We start from the raw sequence: 20,213 nt of genomic DNA on the forward strand, positions 1-20,213 counted from the left end.
ATATGGTCACAATGTATAGTGTCCAGATTTGTGGGGGTTTTTAACTGCATTAATTTTTGTGGTAGGGTCATAAAATCCCAAGTGTCTGGAAAAATCAGTATGTTACTGTGGCTGCCCCATTGAGCAAGATCCCTCTGTACATCCGTGGAGGCTACATCCTGCCAGAACAGGCTCCAGCCACAACAAATACTAAGAGGTAATGTCACCTGTGTTTGTTGCTGAACAACTGTGTGTGGGTCAGACTCAGAGACAGCCAAAAGAACAATCAAAAGACAGTACAGAAAAGAGGCTATCTGCAGCTCCCAGCTGCCATCCCAGACAATAAGCACAGCATTGTTATCCCACTATTTGCTCCATTGTGAAGAAAAATCACCCCAGAGATTACCCACATCATCATGTGCACAGCTGAAACCTGCTCCTGACATGCTCCTGGCTCTGTGGTTATGCTTGGGAAAGCTTCTGCACCTCTTACTGCCACACTGACCTGCTGCCAGTCATTCAAAGCAAATATATGAAAGGGAAAAACGCAAAACTCTTCTCCTTGGATGTTTTTAGCCAATGCCATGGGAAGGGTAGAAAGGCTCAAATCTGTTTTGAGGAAAACAATTTTCCCACACCAGTGGGTAAAACACTGGCCTCACATCTGAGCCATTCTCACAAGATAAACATGAAGGGAAGGGAACAGCACCGTGTGGCAAGCAAACATAGTAAGGTAGCACTGGTGACAAGCCATCTCCCAGACTGTCCAGTTATCATGCGTTAAAGCCACTAAAGAAGGGAAAACTTGTCCACAACAGCACTCAAAATGTGGGGATTTTACACTTCAGTGGGACAAGGCAAGGTAAAGTTTTCATCATAATTTCAGGAGCCCTTTTGATGACCATGGTTGCCATTCTTCTGTTGTAGCTTCTTTTGTAACCTTAACATTGCAGTTAATCATGTTCAGGAGTTTTTGTTAAATAACTTGCCCACAAGTTTGTACTGACACTTCTCAACGTGTTTGTTAACAGCCGTCTGAACCCATTTGGGCTCATTATTGCCCTGGATGAACAAGGAGAAGCTTCTGGATCTCTGTTCTGGGATGATGGTGATTCAATTGGTAAGCCTGGTCCCATGCTGGGAAGCAGTGTCTGTGCCCAGGGCCACCTTTTTGGCAGTATAATGGCACTGACTTCTGCAGCTACAGAACTGCCCCTAACTTGAACATTACAGGGGTGGGAAGCAGAGTGCAGTGTTTTTGATAAGAGAAAGGGGTGACACTGGGAACAGCTGATCTGCTAGAGAGGGAAATCACTCATGTTGTGTTCCCTGGAGATCACCCTAAGAAGACTACAGGAAGAGATAAAATAACCCACAAATGGTCTGACATTGGCCACTAAGTACAATTAATGTGAACTGCATATGGATTTTGCTCCCTGTTTTGATACAAATCCTTCTTGTTCTGTGTTTTGACAGATACTATTGAAAAGGAGAACTACTTCCTGGCTAAATATACATTCAGCAAAGTAAGTAGCAACTTATATAGTACTTGCAGATGTACAGGTAGCTCTATTTTATGTAGCCATGATAAGGTGCTGATGTCTAGCTCTGCTCTGGAAAGGTTTTGTTATTTTCCTTATAGCTCAGCCCTTAATGCTGTTAAACTACCTAATGCTTTCATTTTCAGACAGCTACAAAATAATTTGACTATGATGCTGCAGTTTTGTGTTTGCTTCATTGAGTATCATAGTGGCACATCACCAATGTCCCTGCTGTGATGTGAATCTGCAAACCCGGTTTTTCAGCTCAGATTTTTTTTTTTCCTGAGTTGCTGCTTCTGAGAATGAGGGACCTTTTACTTGTATTCCTCCTGTGAACACTTTCAGTCTGACAGGTGAGAGAAGGTTGCATTCTTCTCTTCAGGATATTCCAGCAACTTTTTAAACTGTGATCACAGGAAGCTATTATTTTGTGGCCCAGAGAACTGCACAGTCTCAGTTCTTTAGCTTGCTTTTCCTTGTCTGACAGCAGGAAGATTGCTCCACAGTTGATCTCCTGCCGGGTGATTCAGCACGTCACCAGCAACCCACCGTGCTGATCAGATGCTCCATGCAGCACAGAAATAGATTAGCCCAGGGTAATAGAAAGGCACTAATGCCTTTCACAAAGCACTTACTTCTGTGCAGACATGTCCTGAGAAAGCTCAACAGTCTAGGTTTCAATTGAGAGAAATACTATAAAATAAACATACCAGAAGCTCGTTAAGGGTATAATAGTAAATTGTGGGAGCTACTGTAAAAAAAAAATTGAACCTATTTCAGCAATCTACACAGATAATATTTTATATACAATTTCAGCATATGGTAAGAAATGGGATATTGTATGTAGTCAGTGGTATGGTTTTCATGCTGTAGATTAATGGAAGTCCCAAAGCAGTCTACAGAAATTATTCAAAAGAATAAAATCACGTTAATCTCTGTTGTGATACTGCTCTTAGAACGTATGTCTTGTGGGAGCAAGAGCAAGCCAGAGTAAGCCAGTGGGGTTTTTTTATAAAGACAGGCTGAGAGAGTTAGGGCTATTGAGCCTGGAGAAAAGGCTCCAGGGAGACCTTGTAATGGCCTTCCAGTACCTGAAGGGGCTACAGGAAAACTGGGGAGGGGCTTTTCACCAGAGAGGGTAGTGATAGGACAAGGGGTAATGGTTTTAAATGGAAAGAGGAGAGATTTAGGTTAAATATCAGGAAGAAATTCTTCACCATGAGGGCAGTAAGGTGCTGGAATAGGTTGCATAGAGAGGTTGTGGAAGCCCCCTCCCTGGAGGTTTTCAAGGCCAGGTTGGATGAGGCTTTGTGCAGCCTGGTCTAGTGTGAGGTGTCCCTGCTTATGGCAATGAAGTTGGAACTAGAAAATATTTAAGGTCCCTTCAAATCTTAATCATTCTATGATTCTATGTAGTCTTGTATACTCGTGAGATATTTTCCTGGAACTAATACCACATGTCTAGATTTAAATTTAATTTTTAATTCACGTTCTTCTTGATTTACCAAGAAAAAAAAATTCTTAAAAAAGAAAGGATATTTCAATGGCAAAAAGGGAGAAAAACCTCTTTGTCTTTCTGTAGTCTGCGTATAGTAATTCTTTGCAGGAAGGCTACAAAAAAAAACACAACTAGTTTTATATTAAATTCTGAGCTGTGCAAATTAGATTCTTGATTCACTGGCACATCCATTTCTTATAGCTCATATTTTACTTCTGCCTGTAAATTAATGACTGAAGTCCCTATCTGCATTCCAATAATCCCTAAAGTTGATTTTTTATTATGTGTTTATGAAGAAAAAAATCCATCTCAAATAGGAAATTGTAGAGGTATGAGAAGTGCAATGAAGTCTTGGTATTGCACATTGGTTGCACATTCCTATATTCTTTAAAAATTGAATAATTTAATCATGCCTAGTTCAAGAAAACACACAACTTTTGATCCCTGGAGCATTCACTGATAAGGTCTGACATCACACCATTCACTCTGAACCCAGCACCAAGTGTTGTGCAGGTAACAGCTGCAGGATTAGACCCTCTCGTTTATATTTTCATTTAAACAACTCAGAAGTACAAAGGAGAATTCAAGAGGAGTGCAGGCTCTGAAGTCTCAGAGAACTATTCAAGCTGCCTGCCGTCTGGTCACTGTCTCACCGTGGTCAGTATTTTCATTCACTTGACACCTCCATTTTGACATGTGTAATGGCTAAGTGACTGAAGTCAAAGTGCCCCATATACTAAGCCTACCGGTCTAGAAAAATATATAAGCCAGATGTCAAAGCTTCACTGTACTTCAGGGATGAGCAGGGTGAGCCATAAAATCTGCCTTCATGCCCAGAGGTGGCAGACAAGGCAGCTGTGCTCACAGGGTAACAAGTGAGTCCAGATCCTAAAAGGATGGTGATGGGAAGGCTTGGCCAAGGCAATGGGAACCTCTGAAAGAGTACTTTAGTCACGAGGTAGCTGAATAGCCTGGGAGCAAGTTACTCAAAGGAGCTTTTCATAGGACCAGAGCAAGACAGTAAGGAAGAAGTACAGGAGGAAGTCCAGACTTCTAGCCTCAATCCAGAAGTTCTTTTTGCTTTGCATTTGAGTGAGATCCATAAGTTCTCTCCCTTCAATGAGAACTCAGGACCTTCCTGGGCATTTGCTTTAACCACTGGGTGCCTGGAGAGAGGAGGGTCACTCATTCCTCTGGACTGTCACCGCTCTGTCTCCCCGAGACCTTCAGTGTTAGACCTTGGTCAGAGGGGCAGTGGAATTTCCTGCCGAGTCCTGGCTCAAGCCTCAGGGCTTGAGTGCAGCCTTATGTATAAATACAGTTGCAATCACTGAGTTCAGCACCACACTGAGCTTCCTGGGTCTGTGTGGCCACCTCAAGCTATCTCTCCTGCTTAGCTATACCAGAGAATGCTCTAAGGAGGTGGTCTCTCTATACTGAACTTCCCTCTGTGCTGGAGCTCTGCCAATGGGGAGAATGTGTAAGAAGCCTAACACAACCTACAGAGGCTTTTAGAGGCCTCTCCCCACTTGCTCCATAATAGCCAGCTTTCCTTATTTAGGTAGTTCTAATCAGTGTGCTGGGGATGAGCACTCATTTTTAGTGTGGGTGCCTGAAATAAGCAGTCTAAGCACAGCCCTAAAGTTAAAAATACTGTGATCTAGCTTCTGCTCCCCTCCTACCCTGCACAATTGAAGTAACAAGCTAATTTATGCAAAAGGTTCCATCCTGGGTTTCTCCTCGGCATATTTTTTTAAAAGTCATGATTGCAGAGCAATTCATCATTTCCTGAGAAGTGTAATTCATCTTTATTTCCTTAACAACTTTGATCACATAACAAATGCAATGATTCCTTTTCATTGCTTGCATGGGAAATTACTGTCGCTGGTGATCCAAATGTATTTGTTTAATGACTTTGTATGTCCTCTTGGTACATCCCTAAATGCAGTATATATAGTAAATAACAAGTACAACAAACAAGGCTCTGTGAGTATATAGTGTTCCTTCAGTGTTCTTAAAGCTGGGACATATATAGGAAAGATTTGTAGCAGGAGCTGTAGAGATGTAGGACATAAAATGCAGCTGATTTTTGCGGAAGATACTAACACTTTACAGCAGTTATCTGTGGATGTTAATTGAATCTGCCTTAAGGTCACTAAGTGAATCTCCATATCTGGGTTTTGGCTTTACATATGCCAGTGTAGCCTGTAAATGAGTACCAGAACCACATTTGCATTGATTAAAAGTAGAAAACATATGTCAAAGATTATTCCAAATTAATTTTGTAAATGTTATTTTGTTTCTTAATTTGTTAGTTATAATGTTAGTTATAATACACACAAAACCTTTCTTAGGTGAAAATGAATGTAACTTGTTTTTTCTTTATGGTCTTAGACTTCAGTGTCTGCATTGGAAGACATTCTGTATCCTCATTGACAAAGATGAGGCCACAACAGTAACAGTACGCAGTAAGTGACTGCCAAAGAGTTGTTGTCATCCTTAAAATTTTCTCTGTGGCATTTTTCCAGGGAAACCTGAAGACAGAAATAGTTAAAGATGGCTACCGAGGGGCTGACACTCTGAAGTACAACAAAATTACAGTTCTCGGCCTGAAACTGAGACCTCATGCTGTTGCTGTGAATGGAAGAGCCCTCCGTGGAGAAGCTTTCTCTTTCGAACTGAGCGGGGTAAGAGCTGCACTGGGCAATTTTGAAAAATGTTAGGAAAAGGGGGATAGTCAATAAGTAAGAGGAACAGTTTCTCATCGATGCCCCTTTGTATTTCTAAGTATAAGTAGATACCAGTTCTTGATACAACAGCCTGAGTTTTAGGGCGGCAAGCAAAACAAAAGCAACTTTAATCTTTTCTGTTACATATGTACTCTTGTTTACTTCGTGTCTGTCACTCATACAAGTTTTTAAAGTAACAAAAGGATGAAAAGAAGGTATAGTTCCACAAACTGGGAAGAATGTTAGCGGTTCTATGGGCATTATTGTTGTTGTTGTTCTTACTAAATGAGAAAACTTGCAGTGGAGATCTTTTCTCACAACTACTTAAGGTCCAAAACAGATTACAGCCTTGATCCTCAGAAGAGTGAGAGGTGAATCTCTGCTGTGCTTTTCTTCCTGAGAAGCTGTCACTACAGTGAGACACGAATATCAGTTTCAGCATCTTCAAGTGTCCAATCTCAATGTCCCAATCAAAATGCATGACTTGTTCCTGCAGTGTTCCTCCAGTAGCACCAACAAGGAGAAACCCTAGAGAGGATGGACTGAACATTCCTAAGTAATAGCTGTGACACTCTTTGTGGTCCAAATTTCCTTTTACATATTAGAAGAGACAAAAGGAGCAACACTGAGTAAACTTCCCTTTGCTCTGGTCCTTTGTCATGCCTGTCACCAGCCACCAAGCTGAAGTGGGTTGTGCACACTTTGTATGAGATGTGGTACTCACATCTCAGCTCTGCTCTGCATCTGGAAAACTCCCAACACTAACTCTATTAGATGTCACCAACTCATAATTCAGTCAGAGACAAGTAGCTGAGGTGACAAGCAATGGATGTCACATCTTAGGTTACTCTACCCACTCGACTTAATGATTAAAGTTCATTTGTAACCAAAGTGTGATCCTTATTATATGCACCTAGCTCTAGCATTTGTTTTATTGAAGGAATCTGTAAAGGAAGAAAATTGCTGAGAATAAAATTTCTGCCTTGGAGAATCGTAAAAAAACTCACTTTCAGAGATGATGTCATAAATAAGTGTAATCAGTATTGCCTTGAGGGAAGAAATTGTTTAACAGCCAAACTGCCTCTAAGCAAGCTGAAAGCATCATAAAAGTGACAGGGTAAAGAAAACACTCCTTTGAGATGTGCTTGAAGGCACCAGTCACAGAAATCCAGAAGATAACTGCATTCTAACAGCATCGCATAAAAAGATGATTAAGAAAGACTAAGAAGCTTGTCATGAAAGTATACTTTAAAAATTGATCTAAGCGCAAAATATTATCTCAGTGACTTAAGGACTGTTTCAAATAATTAAGAAAAAAAGCCCAAGCTGCTGTAGTAGAAAAGGTCCAAAACTCCTTAAAATTTGTATTATTTCAATCAGACAGTAACCTAAACCAGCTAAATATATTCCTCTTAGAATTCTAAGAGTTTCAGTCAAACCTCTCCCATCATCCCTGTACAGATGTAACAATATTGCCTATAATCCTCTTATGCTTGAGTCTCTATTTAAAAAAAAAAAACCCTAACAGCTTGACTTTAGATCTTGAAAACTTGCAGTCCCTGTAATTACAGAAGTTATAAAATCTAAAGCGCAAATTCCCTATTTTCTCACAGTCTTAATAAGACTACATTCTGTATAATAGTTTAACAAGCACAAAGACTGTACTAGTTGAAGGGCTGTAGTAGAAAGGAACTTCTACCATAATGCCTTTGCTTTACAGAAAGCCAGTTTCCTTAAAATCAGTGCTTAAGTGCATAATTGAGCCATAGTTATTTGTATATAAATAGAAGCAGTTTGCTTAGTAATAAGCCTCTTCCTTCTCTCTGATTCTTGCAGTGCTGCCCTGACCTGACATATGTAATATCACAGAATCTTATTATTAGGAGTCTCTATCTTGTTCTTCCCCCCTGGAGTACTGTACCCTACAAGCCAACAGAACTGTATTGCAACTGCAGCAGGGATGCTGGGGGAGCACTTCTGGTGACCAGGCTTGTCCTGATAACAAAATGACCTGGGCATAGGAAGGTTCCCCTTTTTCTTCCACTCACATGCTCTGCTTGGAAGTGCCGGGAGGTTCTCACACTGAGTAGCTCCCAATGTCCCTGGAGTAGTGCAGTCTGGAGTGGCCTTTCTGGCTGCCTGACACTTTTGAATTAATGTTTGGAGAGGGCTGCAGTATTTTTGTCTGGATCTGGCCCTGGATTTCAATAAAAGAAAAATAATTCAAGAAGTGGTATTTCTACTTAACAAGTAATAGTAGAGAACCATTCCTGATGAAGATGAAAATATTACATACTTGGAAGAAGTGATCTAACCATATAGATTGTTGGAAAGATGTTAACATGAATTTGTGGGTGAGCAAAGAAATAGGTAAAAGGTGTAAATGGATGTAATGCATTTTAAGTGAGTATTAATTCTGAAACCTAAAGATAAAACTGGTGTAGTACTGAAAATGGAAATTAGGCAAGGGGCATAAAATACATTAAATCTAGCATTGAACAGAAAGCAGGACAGGTATTGTACTTAGAATTTAATATTTAATTCATGTTATTAATTAATTCTAAGCTGTTCCTGCATTTCTAAAAGGGAAGTTGAATTGCATACAGTAGTAGAAAGTTGCATATTGCCACCAAGCCTGTCTTGCCTACCAGATGAGATTAAGGAAATCATGAAGGTGTTATCTTGAGTTTCCCTTCTGTTTTGAGATTATAATTTTAAAGTTAAAGTGAAGTTACTAATTATTTTTGTCTTTTTTTTTTTTCCACAGAAACTCACTTTATGGATTTCTGCCCCACTTACTCAGGAACTCAACATTAAGATTTACTAGAATGGTCTGAAAACACTGCCAAATTATCATCCTTGGCTCTCAGATATTAATCTTACTCTGATTTTAATGTAAAAAAAATATAGACATTCAAACATTGCATATGTTCCTCATGACTGTTCTTTTCCTATATCATATTTGCAATTTGGTATTCTTCAAATACAATTTTCAGTAGTAGTTAATGAGTATTTACCATAAACTGGTGTGTGTTCAAAATAGCATAGAAGGAATCATCCTGAAAGTTCTCTCTCACCTCAGATGGAGATAATGTTTGAAAATGCTCTCAATAGAAGCATATTCTGCACAGCATACACCAATTTTTTACAAACCTGTGGTGGAAAACAGGCAAAACAGGAACAGCTGGATAGTCATATTAACTCACATAGCCCTGTTCTGGGAGAGACAATGGGTGTTTGTCAGGATAATGTGTGGTAAACAGCTGATCAAAGGTTGGGGATACCTACATCTAGTTTGAACTATTTCTGGCTGCAGGATGATCTCCCAAGACCACAAGAAGCACCAGCTTGTGGAAATGTCTCTAAGGAATCGCTGTTATTTTAGTATTATAATACATACTCAGCCATTAATACAATATAGAATACATACAATGTATAATATAATATTATATGAAACAACCAGCTGGTACATATCAGCTAATAGTCCCAGACTACAAAATCTACAACTGTGGTGATCACTTGCTTTTGTCTCCTTTTACACGTTCCTGAACTCTAATAACCACACCCCAGGCACATCCTGGGATCCAGCAATCACAGAATTTGTTGAAAACTTGGGGGATTTCTTTAAAAAATCTGATTCTCTCTGAACACTGTTCCCAGTGTTTCCCACAGCAAATGCACACTATGACTTCTGACAGGAGGGATCCACATCATGGCAGGGTCAGAGCTTCATAAACTCAGCTGTTTCCACACTTAGAACTCTGTGCTAAAACCCTAATTTTACCTTTGTTGATATTTATTCAAGAGAAAGCTGAGTTGCAATTTGCAACTGTAAGAGCTTTAATAGTAAACATAGTCTAGTAAGGAGGTTGGGAAGGGACTGTGATATAGTTCAACACCAGCTCTCCCTCCCCCAGCAGTGACATTCTCCCCAAAACATTGCAGGCAGCGTTGAGCTTCATGTCAAGCTCCCAAAGGTGCTTCATTTCAGGCTCCCAAAAGTGCTCCTGACTTTTTCTGTTCCTTCTCCTTCCATAACAAAAATATATATAGAGTATCCTTCTCATGGCAGAAATGCTGGGTCAGTTTCAGGAGATTAGTTCTGCCTCAAAAACTGCAGGGAAAGGCCTCAGTCACAGTCTGCTCCTGCAAAAACGTCCCCAGTGCTTCTCTATGGGAAACTGCTCCTGATGCACAGGCACAAATGCAAGTGCAGAATATTTTAGTGTCTGATTTTCACAGCTATTGGTTCCAGACCACTCAAGGATAAGGATTTCATTCAGGTGTTTTTACATACTCACATTTCATCGGAATTAGCCAGGACACACAACACAGCAGTACGAACTTCTCCAGTTGATGCCAGCTGCAGGAAGATAAATGCAGCTCTGGCTGGCTGCTAAAGGCTGCTTTCTCAAAGCAAGCTGGGTGTGAAGAAACCATAAGGCCTGGGTCTCTCTAGAGCCTTTGCTGGCTGCAGCAAGGTCTGCTGTGAAGTCTGTCTGCTCTGCACAGTGCAGAGAAGGCAACGTTCTCATCAGCCCTTTTGTAGGAAGAACCTGGAGAAGTTACTTCAAAAAGGTGTAGCTCAAGATGCTGAGAAAGGGCTGAGGAAGAGCAAAATATGGGCAGTGGGGTGAAAGTTGATCCAAGCTGATGAATGAGACAACCACATTACTTGCTTAAGAATACAAAAAATACTCCTTGATGAAACACTATAGTGTGCCACTGTCAGTCCATGGACTGGGCAGAACAAGGACCTGTGCGAAGGAAGAATGTCAGTATGGGTTGTGAGAGCTGTGTGCATTTGGGAGAGGAAAGCAGAACTTCTGCCAGAGCAGACACCAGCAGCAGGCAGCCAGAAAGAACAGTACTTGTTGCATAAATCCAAGGAACACCAGAAACCCAGAAGACGTGTCTGTGCTGTATGCTGCACCTCTGCACTGAGAGCTCAATGTGGAGCTAAACCAACCAGAGGCTCCAGCTGGCACAGCAGGTACTAGCCCAGCTGCCACTGGCCACCCACACGTTGTCTTGGGGCTCAGCCATCCTGCCAGTCTTCCTCTCATGGCTGCTCACTTGTGCACATTGCAGATACAACCAGAGAAAGCTGTTGGATGGCCTAACAATGTGGGACAGATGGGGAGCACTACAACAGACGAGTCCTGTCCAGAACCCAACTCCTCCTGTGTGATCTTTGCAATGATGGCATTAAAGAGGCTCTCAGCTTTCCTTCAAAATGAGGATATTAGCTCCTCACCATGGCAAAAGAGCAAAGAGAAAGAGATCTGAGCACTGAGTAAGAGAAAGCAAATTTGTGAAGACCCTGGCTGGGAGTGGAGGGATGAGATGTATTGGTCTGTTTGGGGGCAAGGCTGTTTAGTTTTGGGTTGTTGTTTTTTGTGCAGAGTGCTTGTCTCTAAACTATAGTGTGGGTAAAAGTGAGACAGGGAGATAAGAGCAAAAGTGATAAGTTTGCTGATGAATGGTGAAAGAGGAGACTGGTGTGGAAGTTGGGGCATGGTTGTGGCAGAGAACAGGGGAGTTGTCATCTCTAGAAAGAGCCCTTGGCTGGATAACCATGTGGAACCAGCCAGTGCTCATTGTTTTCTGTGGACTCAGTGATTAACTTGGCAATTTCATATATATCTCATAAAATAAGAGCAGAAAAATACACTCCTACCAGCACCAATATGCTGTTTAGGCTTGTATTACAATATGGATTTTATCCTTTTCTTGTTATCTTGCTCTTTGTAGCTTCAGTGAACACAACAGGAAATCACTAATCAGTAATATATTTGCCTTGGGCTCCAATTTCACATATTTATTTTATAAAAGTGAGCAACACAGCCCTTGCTAGGCATTTGTATTAGGGACATCAAAGAAAAATGGAGTGTGTGTGCATGTTTGTGTATATTTGGCTATTTATCCTCTCTGAGCACTGATTCGCATGTGTAATTTTAGATCTCTTACACTTTTTTGAAGTTCTGATGCACTGCTTGTTCTTTCCCATCAGGAATACTTCTTTCTTTTCTGTTTTTGGGAAAAAGAAAGACTTTGACAAAAAATACAGAACATGCATTACAATTTACATGAGCTGGATCCAATAAGCTGCAGCCAAATATTTCACTGTATTTTAAGATTAGATTAGAATAGATTCAAGTTCCCAAGACATACAATACTACATTTGGCCATATCACAATGTGTTTTTTGTGTCCAGCTTACTGAGCATAGCAGAGCCCTCTGTGCATGTTCCCTTCATTTGATTTGTGCTGCTTCTCTCAGTGTAACTGATTTGAGCTGCCACCACCTTTTCATGTTATACAAAATCATCATGAGCCTTTCACAAGAATAGAGAGCAGCATCCCTTGAAATCAAGCCTAAAATCACCCACCCAGTTTAGTTGAACATCTAACAAAACTTCCCCAAGTGCTGGAGTGGATTAAATTTATTATAGATACAGATCTTCAGTGGAGACAGAACTTCTCAGGCTGGGATTTAAAACTGTCCATAGTCAGCTGCTTTATCCAGCCTGCCTTTGTTAGCCATAAAACCCACCAGCTGAGTCCTTCCAAACCTGAAGGAATTGAGTGTAAAGCAAAAAAATCTTACTTCACATTTCAAAACCCCATTAATTCTAGGCTCCTGCCTTCCAAAGCCATAATGGGAACACAGAAAATTACCAGCCAGTGTTCTCTGGTACACTGACCACCAGGAATATGCCATTAGGCTTCACTTCTGCAGAGAAAGAAAAAGTAAACATTCTCTATGCTACTCCAGGCACACTCTGACTTCTTTTCAACTAAACTGGGTGATTTTAGGCTTAATTTTAAAAGATCCTGCTCCTTATTCTCGTGAAGGGCTCATGCTGTTTCTACATAACATGAAAAGATGGTGGGAGCTCAAATCAGTTACACTGAGAGAAGCAGCACAAATCAAATGAAGGGAACATGCACAGAGGGCTCTGTTATGCTCAGTAAGCTGGACACAAACCCCACATTTTTATATGGTCAAATGTAGTATTGCATGTCTTGGAATGAAGAATAGCCAAAAGAAGATGGGACACTGCTAGAGCAAAAAAACACTAGAGGTCATTCAGTGTCCTGTTGGATGACCACCTGAGCAACCTCAGATACAGAAGTAAATGCAAAGATGCCATCATTAATATGTTTGTTATAGTGGTACTGTCTTGCTAGAACACTCTGTCCCATTCTAGTGTGAGAAATTTGTGAAATATAATGAAAAAAATAAGCTTGCTACAATGAAAAGCCACAAAAGGGCTACAAAAACACATCTTTCAGTGAGAGCACCACAGAGCTCAACCTGTCTTTAGTGACCAAGAGACAGATCAGTCCCATGAGAGTTTCAGTGTAACTATGGGGGCAGAAATACTGTGGCAGAAGCTCTTTAAACAAGAAAAGGTAAGATTCAGCATCTGATGATGAAACTAGAAAAATTCAAAGGCTGATATTTTAATTGTTGGAACAGTTTGTCAAGAGCTCTGGTGAATTCTCCCACAGTAGAAATTTTTAAATGAGAATTGAATCCTTTTCTGGAAGATAAGGTCTTACTCTGTAAGTTAGAAATTTTTGGGAACTGTATCACCAGCCTGTGTCATACCAACTGATCTCATCCGTCCCTCTTGGGTTTGGAATGATGAATAATTAAGAGGGTGTTTTGTAAGGTTTTTGCAAAACTTATTTAGATTTCTGTGACAAGTCAGTGCTTTTGGAGGTCTGCACTTAGTTACAAGTATCACAAAATGTCATGGATATAATCAGCTTTTTGTTAAGTTTTGTTATGTAATATATTTTGAATGTTTAACTTCTTGTGAAGGTATCTGGTAATTACTTTTTCCTGTCACCAGGTGTAACTGAAATCTTGAAAGTTAAAGTAATTGGTTTCCATTCTCATGCAGGGACCATTTGCCACTCAGGTTGTCAACCTGAATAGAATAAAGAGGAAATGTGTCACTGGGTCTAGGATGAGCATGAAGCAGAGAAGGAGGCAGCCCCACAGCAGAGCAGTGACCCCTTCCCTGGCCCTTGCCCCTTGCCCAGGGGCAGGCTTGCAGAAAACACTCAGCTGCTGGATGACACAGAAAGGTGAGTGTGATAGCTGTGCATGCCACTTACCCTGAGGTTTGGGGTAATGCGACCCCAGTGGATACAGGAACAGTCAGAAGCTGCTGGCAGTCCTACCTCCATGCCTGGTATGTGACCAGAGTCTAGCACTTGTGAGATACAATAAAATCTCATCATTTTGCTGATATACGCAGAGGGAGTAGTCTGCTTCTTCCCACCTTTTCCTTCCTTAACCCTTATACAAACACATATATGTAGGGGAATAATGAGGATGTGCAGAAATTAATTCTGTTGTCCTTGTAAAAACTCCTGCAGACCAAGGGATTATTTGATATATGAGGGGCCTCGCTCTTAGATGGGAAAATGCCTTCTTCTCATTTATGTTATACCTAATGATCAAACAAGTTGCAAAGCACTGCAGAGCTGGCTGCTTGGGGATACTGCTGAAACACACACCTGAATGGTTGCTGACATCAGGAAGGCTGCTCCATATTTTACCCCTTTTCTTCTTTGGCCTCCTTGATGTCCCCACAGATTGAGCTTCTAGTTTATTACATTGTGTCTGCCAAGTGAGACATTTACTTAAACAACATCTGTGATCTCTGAATAACCAATACCAAAACTGTCATTTGCTAGCTGCCTTCTCCAGATCGTGACTTCATTCATAGATGATGGTGGATGAAGAAGTTCCTCTTAGTCCTGCCATGGTTTCCTACTCTAGGTCTGTCTGAACCCCTTCCTTTAATGTTGGTCTTGATGCCTTCTCCAAGCAGTAATAACACCATTTAGGGGTATTTCCCCTCTATATCAAGAGTCTAGGTCACAGATTTGTAATAATTCTTTGGTAGACCATGGTGTCAGTATAGTTTTCCAATCATCCATAAGAGGTCTCTAAACTTCTAGTTTAAAAATCAGTTTTTAAACCCAGACAAAATGTAGACATTTCAATAGAAACAGAAATTCAAAAGGAAGCAAAAAGGAAAGTAACACCATTCTCTGCTCTTTGAAAGGGTGTTGATCAGTTTCTTTTGCCACCTGATTATGCTTTCTGGAGAATAAAATCTGAGAATGCTGGGATAAAAAGCATGGCAATTGCTAGACCTATATATATGTATATGTACATATATATAAGAAGCTGTACACAACAATTTTGGCAATACAAAGAATGTTCCTCTCTTTTTCCTTCCATGGGCAAAGTCTGAAGGGAAAACGCTTCAGAGCCATTGCCAAGTTGGTAAAGACAAAAGAACATTTCCTTCGTACAGATGTGTTTATAGAGTGAGCAGCTGGAGGTACTGCACCTCATGGCAGAGAAGAAACAAAACTTTTAGTAATACATAAAAGAAAATAATATAGTGTATAAATTATGCAGTATTTCATTGTTTCTTAATCTGTTTTACATTATCATAGAGGTTTAGAGGCTAGAAGAGAAGGTGTTTGAGAAACTCCAACTTACAATGTCTGGAATTAACATGGAACTGAAAAGCAATGGAAGTAAAAACAGTATTCACTGGGAGATGCCAAGAGTCTGTTTGCCTGTCTGAAGCAGGTACCTCCTGCTTTTCAGCATCTAAGGAGAGCTCCAGACCATGAGGCAACAATTCAAAGATGACTGTTATGTCTTCAAGAGCTCTTTTTTTATGTGGATTAACCTCCTTTCATGTACATTTACCAGACAATTGGATTTGTGTGTGTGTCAGAAGTACTTCTTTCTTTCTTTCTTAGTGACTCACCTGCAGCTATGCATTTGAGCTGTTTTCAAAAAATATCTGTTTATATATTCATAAAATATACTTGCACATTTAGTGTTCATGTCAAGCTGGCAATACAAGACCAGTGTGTTTTACTTATCATTTAAAAGGAGTTACAAAACTGCTGTTACATAAAATATGTACATACATTCTTAATATTGAACTGTCTGAAGGCTAAATTTAATATTTTGGGTGATATACAGAATTCCTACTGAGTTTTCTGCAAGTTTACAGTTCAAGATGCTGGTTGTCCAGAGACATTGTGGATGCCCCATCCCTGGAAACATTCAAGACCAGGTTAGATGGGGCTTTGAGCCACCTTCTGTTTTGGGAGGTCTCCCTGCCCACAGCAGGGGAGTTGGAACTAGATGATGTTTAGGTCACTTCCAACCCAAACCATTCTATGAGTCTATCATGTATAAGACAAAGGTGCCCCTACAGTTCACATAAGAAGCAAGCTTTTGAAGTGAACCTCCTGACTTTCTCCATTTGGAGACAGTCCATATGGGCTTCAACAAGGCCAAGTGCCAGGTCCTGCACTTCTGCCTCAACAATCCCAGGCAAAGCTACAGGCTTGGGGAAGTGTGGCTGGAAAGTGTCTGGCAGAAAAGGTCCTGGGGGTTCTCATTGACAAGCAACTGAATATGAGTCAGCAGTGTGCCCAGGTGGCCAAGAAAGCCAATGGTATCCTGGCTTGTATTAGAAATAGTGTGACCAGCAGAAGAAGAGAGGTGATTGTCCCCCTGTACTCAGCACTGGTGAGGCCACACCTGGAGTGTTGTGTTCAGATTTGGGCACCTCAATTCAAGAGAGATATCAAGGTGCTGGAGCAAGTACAGAGGAGGGCAATAAAGCTGGTGAAGGGCCTAGAGAATCAATCTTATGAAGAACACTTGAAGGAGCTGGGAATGTTTAGTTTGAGGAAGAGGAGGCTGAGGGGAGACTCATCAGTCTCTACAACTACCTGAAAGGTCATTGTAGAGAGGCTGGGGGTTGTCTCATTCCCCACGGAAAAAGCACCAGAACACACAAGAGGGAATGGCTTCAAGCTGCAACAGGGGAGGGTTTAGACTGGACAGTTTTTCACAGAAAGAGTGGTTAGACACTGGAATAGGCTGCCCAGGGAGGTTGTTGTGTCACCATCCCTGGATGTGTTTAAGGGTCGTGTGGATTTTAAGGGTCGTGTGGTCGTGTGTTTAAGGGTGTTGGTGGATGTGGTTTAGGGGAGAACTTTGTAGAGTAGGGATGGTGGTTGGACTTGGTGATCCCAAGGGGCTTTTCCAACCTGAATAGTTCTGTGATTCTATGATTTATGGCACTTGGGTCTGGAAGCATGTGAAGTTACTTGCTTTCACATGAGCTAAACTAGAATAGGTTCTCCAGGAGAGCATGCAACACACTCCAACCATCAAGGAGCATTCAGACTATATGGAAGTAAACTGTCCATAAGGTGTGTGGGGTAGGTGTTGGTTCTGCAGCACTTGGCGCTTCACTCTGCAGTTTGGTCCTACTGAGCTGTATTATTTTCTAAGGGAAACATTGGCTTCAAGGCCAAATTTAGCCCAAATAGTTGGGCTAAACAGCCTGAAAATTGTTTGGAGTTTTCCATGAAGATTAATTGAACCAGTGGGAGGACAGAAAGAAATCAGAAAAAAAAAATTACATATAAATTTGGGCTTTTTAAATGTTTGTTTTGTTTGTGCTCAGCCTTACACATCAGAGAGGAGGGGAAGATGCCCAAAGTGGCCCTTTTTCCCCTCTGAAACCTCATCCAATACAGAAAGTTGAAAAGCTGGAGAGACAGTGTGAACTCAGCACTCCCAACAGAGCATTAAGATACTCTAAGAGCTCCTCTGTCTGCTTTATTAGTTTAGCCTGTTACAGCTAATTTTTCTGGGATAGTGAATCAGTTTTCCTTATTCCTAATGTTACATCTATAATACTGTTATGATATTTTGTTTTGAGGTGCAGAGGTCAAATCAGCCATTACTGAAATACTGCTTTATGAAGGACATATGACTTTTAATTATTACTTCAATTTTTGTTTTACTGATTGTCAAAGGTTTGGAAAATACATTTCAGATACTGGTGGCATAGTAGTTTTATTAACTTACTTCAGTTATTCTTTAATAGACTTCTGTTTTCCTGTGTTTATTTTCCAAGCAGAGCACTTTATCTCTAACTTTTGTCTACTTTGCTGTTCTTCCGTTTACTGTTCTAGATCACACCCTTTAATTGTAAATCTTGTAAGGCAGGACAACTGTTGTTTATCTGGTTCTGTCTTCTTAACAGAGCTATTGTGAAGCCTAATAAGTGTATCTCCTGCAGAACCTTAAAAAGCAATAATTATTGTTTTATAAGTAAATCTCAAAATCCACTCCTTCAGGTGAAAATACTTTCTTCATGCTTTCTTCTTTTTCCACCTCTGAAAAACAGATGCTAATTTGGAGACAGTATGAAATTAATCTTCCCTGTAGTTGTTATTATAACTGAGATAATGACAATAAATTTTATGTGCTAGTTCCTATGCAACCATGCTTGTGTACATTTAATAAGTCAAACCTATTACAATTCCTTTTCTTAATGCTGTTTATTTTGTACCATTGAGGACTAGAAATTGCTATGGGCTTATTGGTATAGGCTGTGCTTTCTTTGGTCTTACCAAGCACAGGAAATAAAATATGGAGTGAGATTCCTCCTGCATCAATGTAGGCATCTGCAACCCAGACTTGGAGATGAGTGGGGTTCCCCTCACCATCAGTGCAGGCAATGGAACCTCCACAGTGTCTCAGCCCCCTCTGCAGCAGGCTCCTACCTCTGGATCCCACCCTGCATCTCACTGCTAGCATTTACTAGGTCTCACTGATCACAACAGGACCCTAGACACCTACCCCTGCATACACACTCTCTCTGTAGACTCTGATACTTTATGAGACCATTTACATCCAAGGAATTTCCACCAAGCTTCAGCTACCTCTAAACTGCAGCTATGCAGATCATCAGGCAACAGCCTGGAAGTGGATTTACAAATCTCACTGTGATATTTTATTCCCTAGGTGAATTTGCACCAGTGTGTAGGAGGAAGGGTTCACTCTTGAGATGGTCCTTTGCTTCCCAGGAACTGATCCCTGGAAGCTTCCAGGTGAACCAGATTTGCACAGCAGGTAAGTGGCCCACAGTCCTGCATATTCTGTCCTTCAGCTTCAAACACGTGGTGCTGCAGGAAAATAGTGGTAATGGAAGCACTGAAAAAGCAACCAGAAAGATAAAGTATACTATAAAGATTTTGTCAACTGCTGGGAGGATTATAGGTGAGGGTGGATTTATGGCACAGGAAAAGGGGCTACAGGTTTCCTATTTGCACTGTTGAGAATAGCACAGCTGGTCCCATAGCAGTAGTTTTATAGCTTTTCCTCTCTTCCTCATTCAACCTGTGGTTCTCTTCCAGCCATGCCTGGTTTAGGGAACATGGCACATAATCCCTCACATTGGTTTTAGAATCATCTCAGTTTTTTGAAGTTCCTTTGAAAAGGAGTTTTTAAATAAATTTGATCTGAAGAAGTGAAGAGCAAGGCTAATAATATTTTAAGCACTAAACAGCAGATATTTCCATCCTGAACATATGACAGCAATGACCATATAACTGGTCTGGCTCAGCTAAATCATCTGTAAGATCACTGCAGAGTACAGATTAAAGGTTAACCCTAATGTTCTGTGGGATAACTGGTTCCTTAATCTTGCTCTGACAACCAGCCAAAAAGACTCAAGTGCTCAGTCTTACTGATGTTGCCTAATGTCCTGGGTTTTGCTCAACAGGACAACAAAGGAACAGCCCCATTGCTGCTCATTCAACTCCCCCCCACACACACACTCTGGGATGAGGAGGACAAAGCTCATGGGTCGAGACAAGGGACAAGGAGGGCTCTTCACCCATTAAGGTCCCGCGCAAAACAGACTCAACTTCGGAAAAAAATACTAATTTAACTTCCCACTAATCAAACACACACAGGACACAGACAACACAAAGAGCAGGGCTTGCATGTGTTACCCCACACCTCCCTTCTTCCCGGGCCCAAATCCCTTTGTTCCCGGTTTCTCTCCCTCCTTCCCCCCAGCAGCACAGGGGGACAGGAGATGGGGTTTAGAGTCAGTTCACAGGCTGGTGGTTCCTGCTGCTCCTTCCTCCTCAGGAAGAAGGATTCCTGACAGTCCTTCCCTGCTTCCCCATGGCAGAGAGTCCTCCATGAACCTCTCCTTCCTGAGTCCTTCCCACGAGGTCCGGAGCTGCTCCAGCCTGGGCTTCCCACAGAGTCACGGGCTCCTTCGGGAACAAACTCCCCTGGCAGGGAAACTTCTGCTTGGGCACCTTCTTCCCCTTCTTCCTCACCAACCACTAGCACCGCTCTCCTCCTCCAGCACAGCTCTTCTCCCCCTCCTTAGCTGCTCAGGTGTTATCTCAGTTCTTTCATGCCTTAATCACTGATGCACACCTGTTGTCCCTCTAATGGCTCCTTGGCTGGGTTTGGAGCAGGGGGAGCTTCTCAGCTTCTTACCGGAGCCACCTCTGGGGCCCCTCCCCCGCTACCAAAAAAAGGCCACCAAACCAAACCAGAACACCTAACAAGTTGGCTCTT

General features: G+C 41.4%; 2 protein-coding genes across 2 annotated transcripts in view; both read left to right on the plus strand.

The window, feature by feature from the left end:
- The window catches only part of LOC104387990 (maltase-glucoamylase, intestinal-like), a 57,043-nt gene extending 50,764 nt beyond the window's left edge, over window positions 1-6,279 (plus strand). Inside the window, exons 19-23 of the mRNA XM_009996793.1 lie at window positions 66-196; window positions 1,011-1,099; window positions 1,456-1,505; window positions 5,547-5,705; window positions 6,244-6,279. Coding sequence (XP_009995095.1) covers window positions 66-196; window positions 1,011-1,099; window positions 1,456-1,505; window positions 5,547-5,705; window positions 6,244-6,279 — 465 coding nt within the window. The remainder of the gene's footprint in view (window positions 1-65; window positions 197-1,010; window positions 1,100-1,455; window positions 1,506-5,546; window positions 5,706-6,243) is intronic.
- A 6,841-nt stretch (window positions 6,280-13,120) lies between these two features.
- The window catches only part of CPNE8 (copine VIII), a 107,833-nt gene continuing 100,740 nt past the window's right edge, over window positions 13,121-20,213 (plus strand). Inside the window, exons 1-2 of the mRNA XM_009996794.1 lie at window positions 13,121-13,165; window positions 13,728-13,849. Coding sequence (XP_009995096.1) covers window positions 13,121-13,165; window positions 13,728-13,849 — 167 coding nt within the window. The remainder of the gene's footprint in view (window positions 13,166-13,727; window positions 13,850-20,213) is intronic.

Source organism: Chaetura pelagica, unplaced genomic scaffold, assembly GCF_000747805.2.
Source record: "Chaetura pelagica isolate M959 unplaced genomic scaffold, ChaPel_1.0 scaffold534, whole genome shotgun sequence".
In the NCBI taxonomy this organism is placed as follows: Eukaryota; Metazoa; Chordata; class Aves; order Apodiformes; family Apodidae; genus Chaetura; species Chaetura pelagica.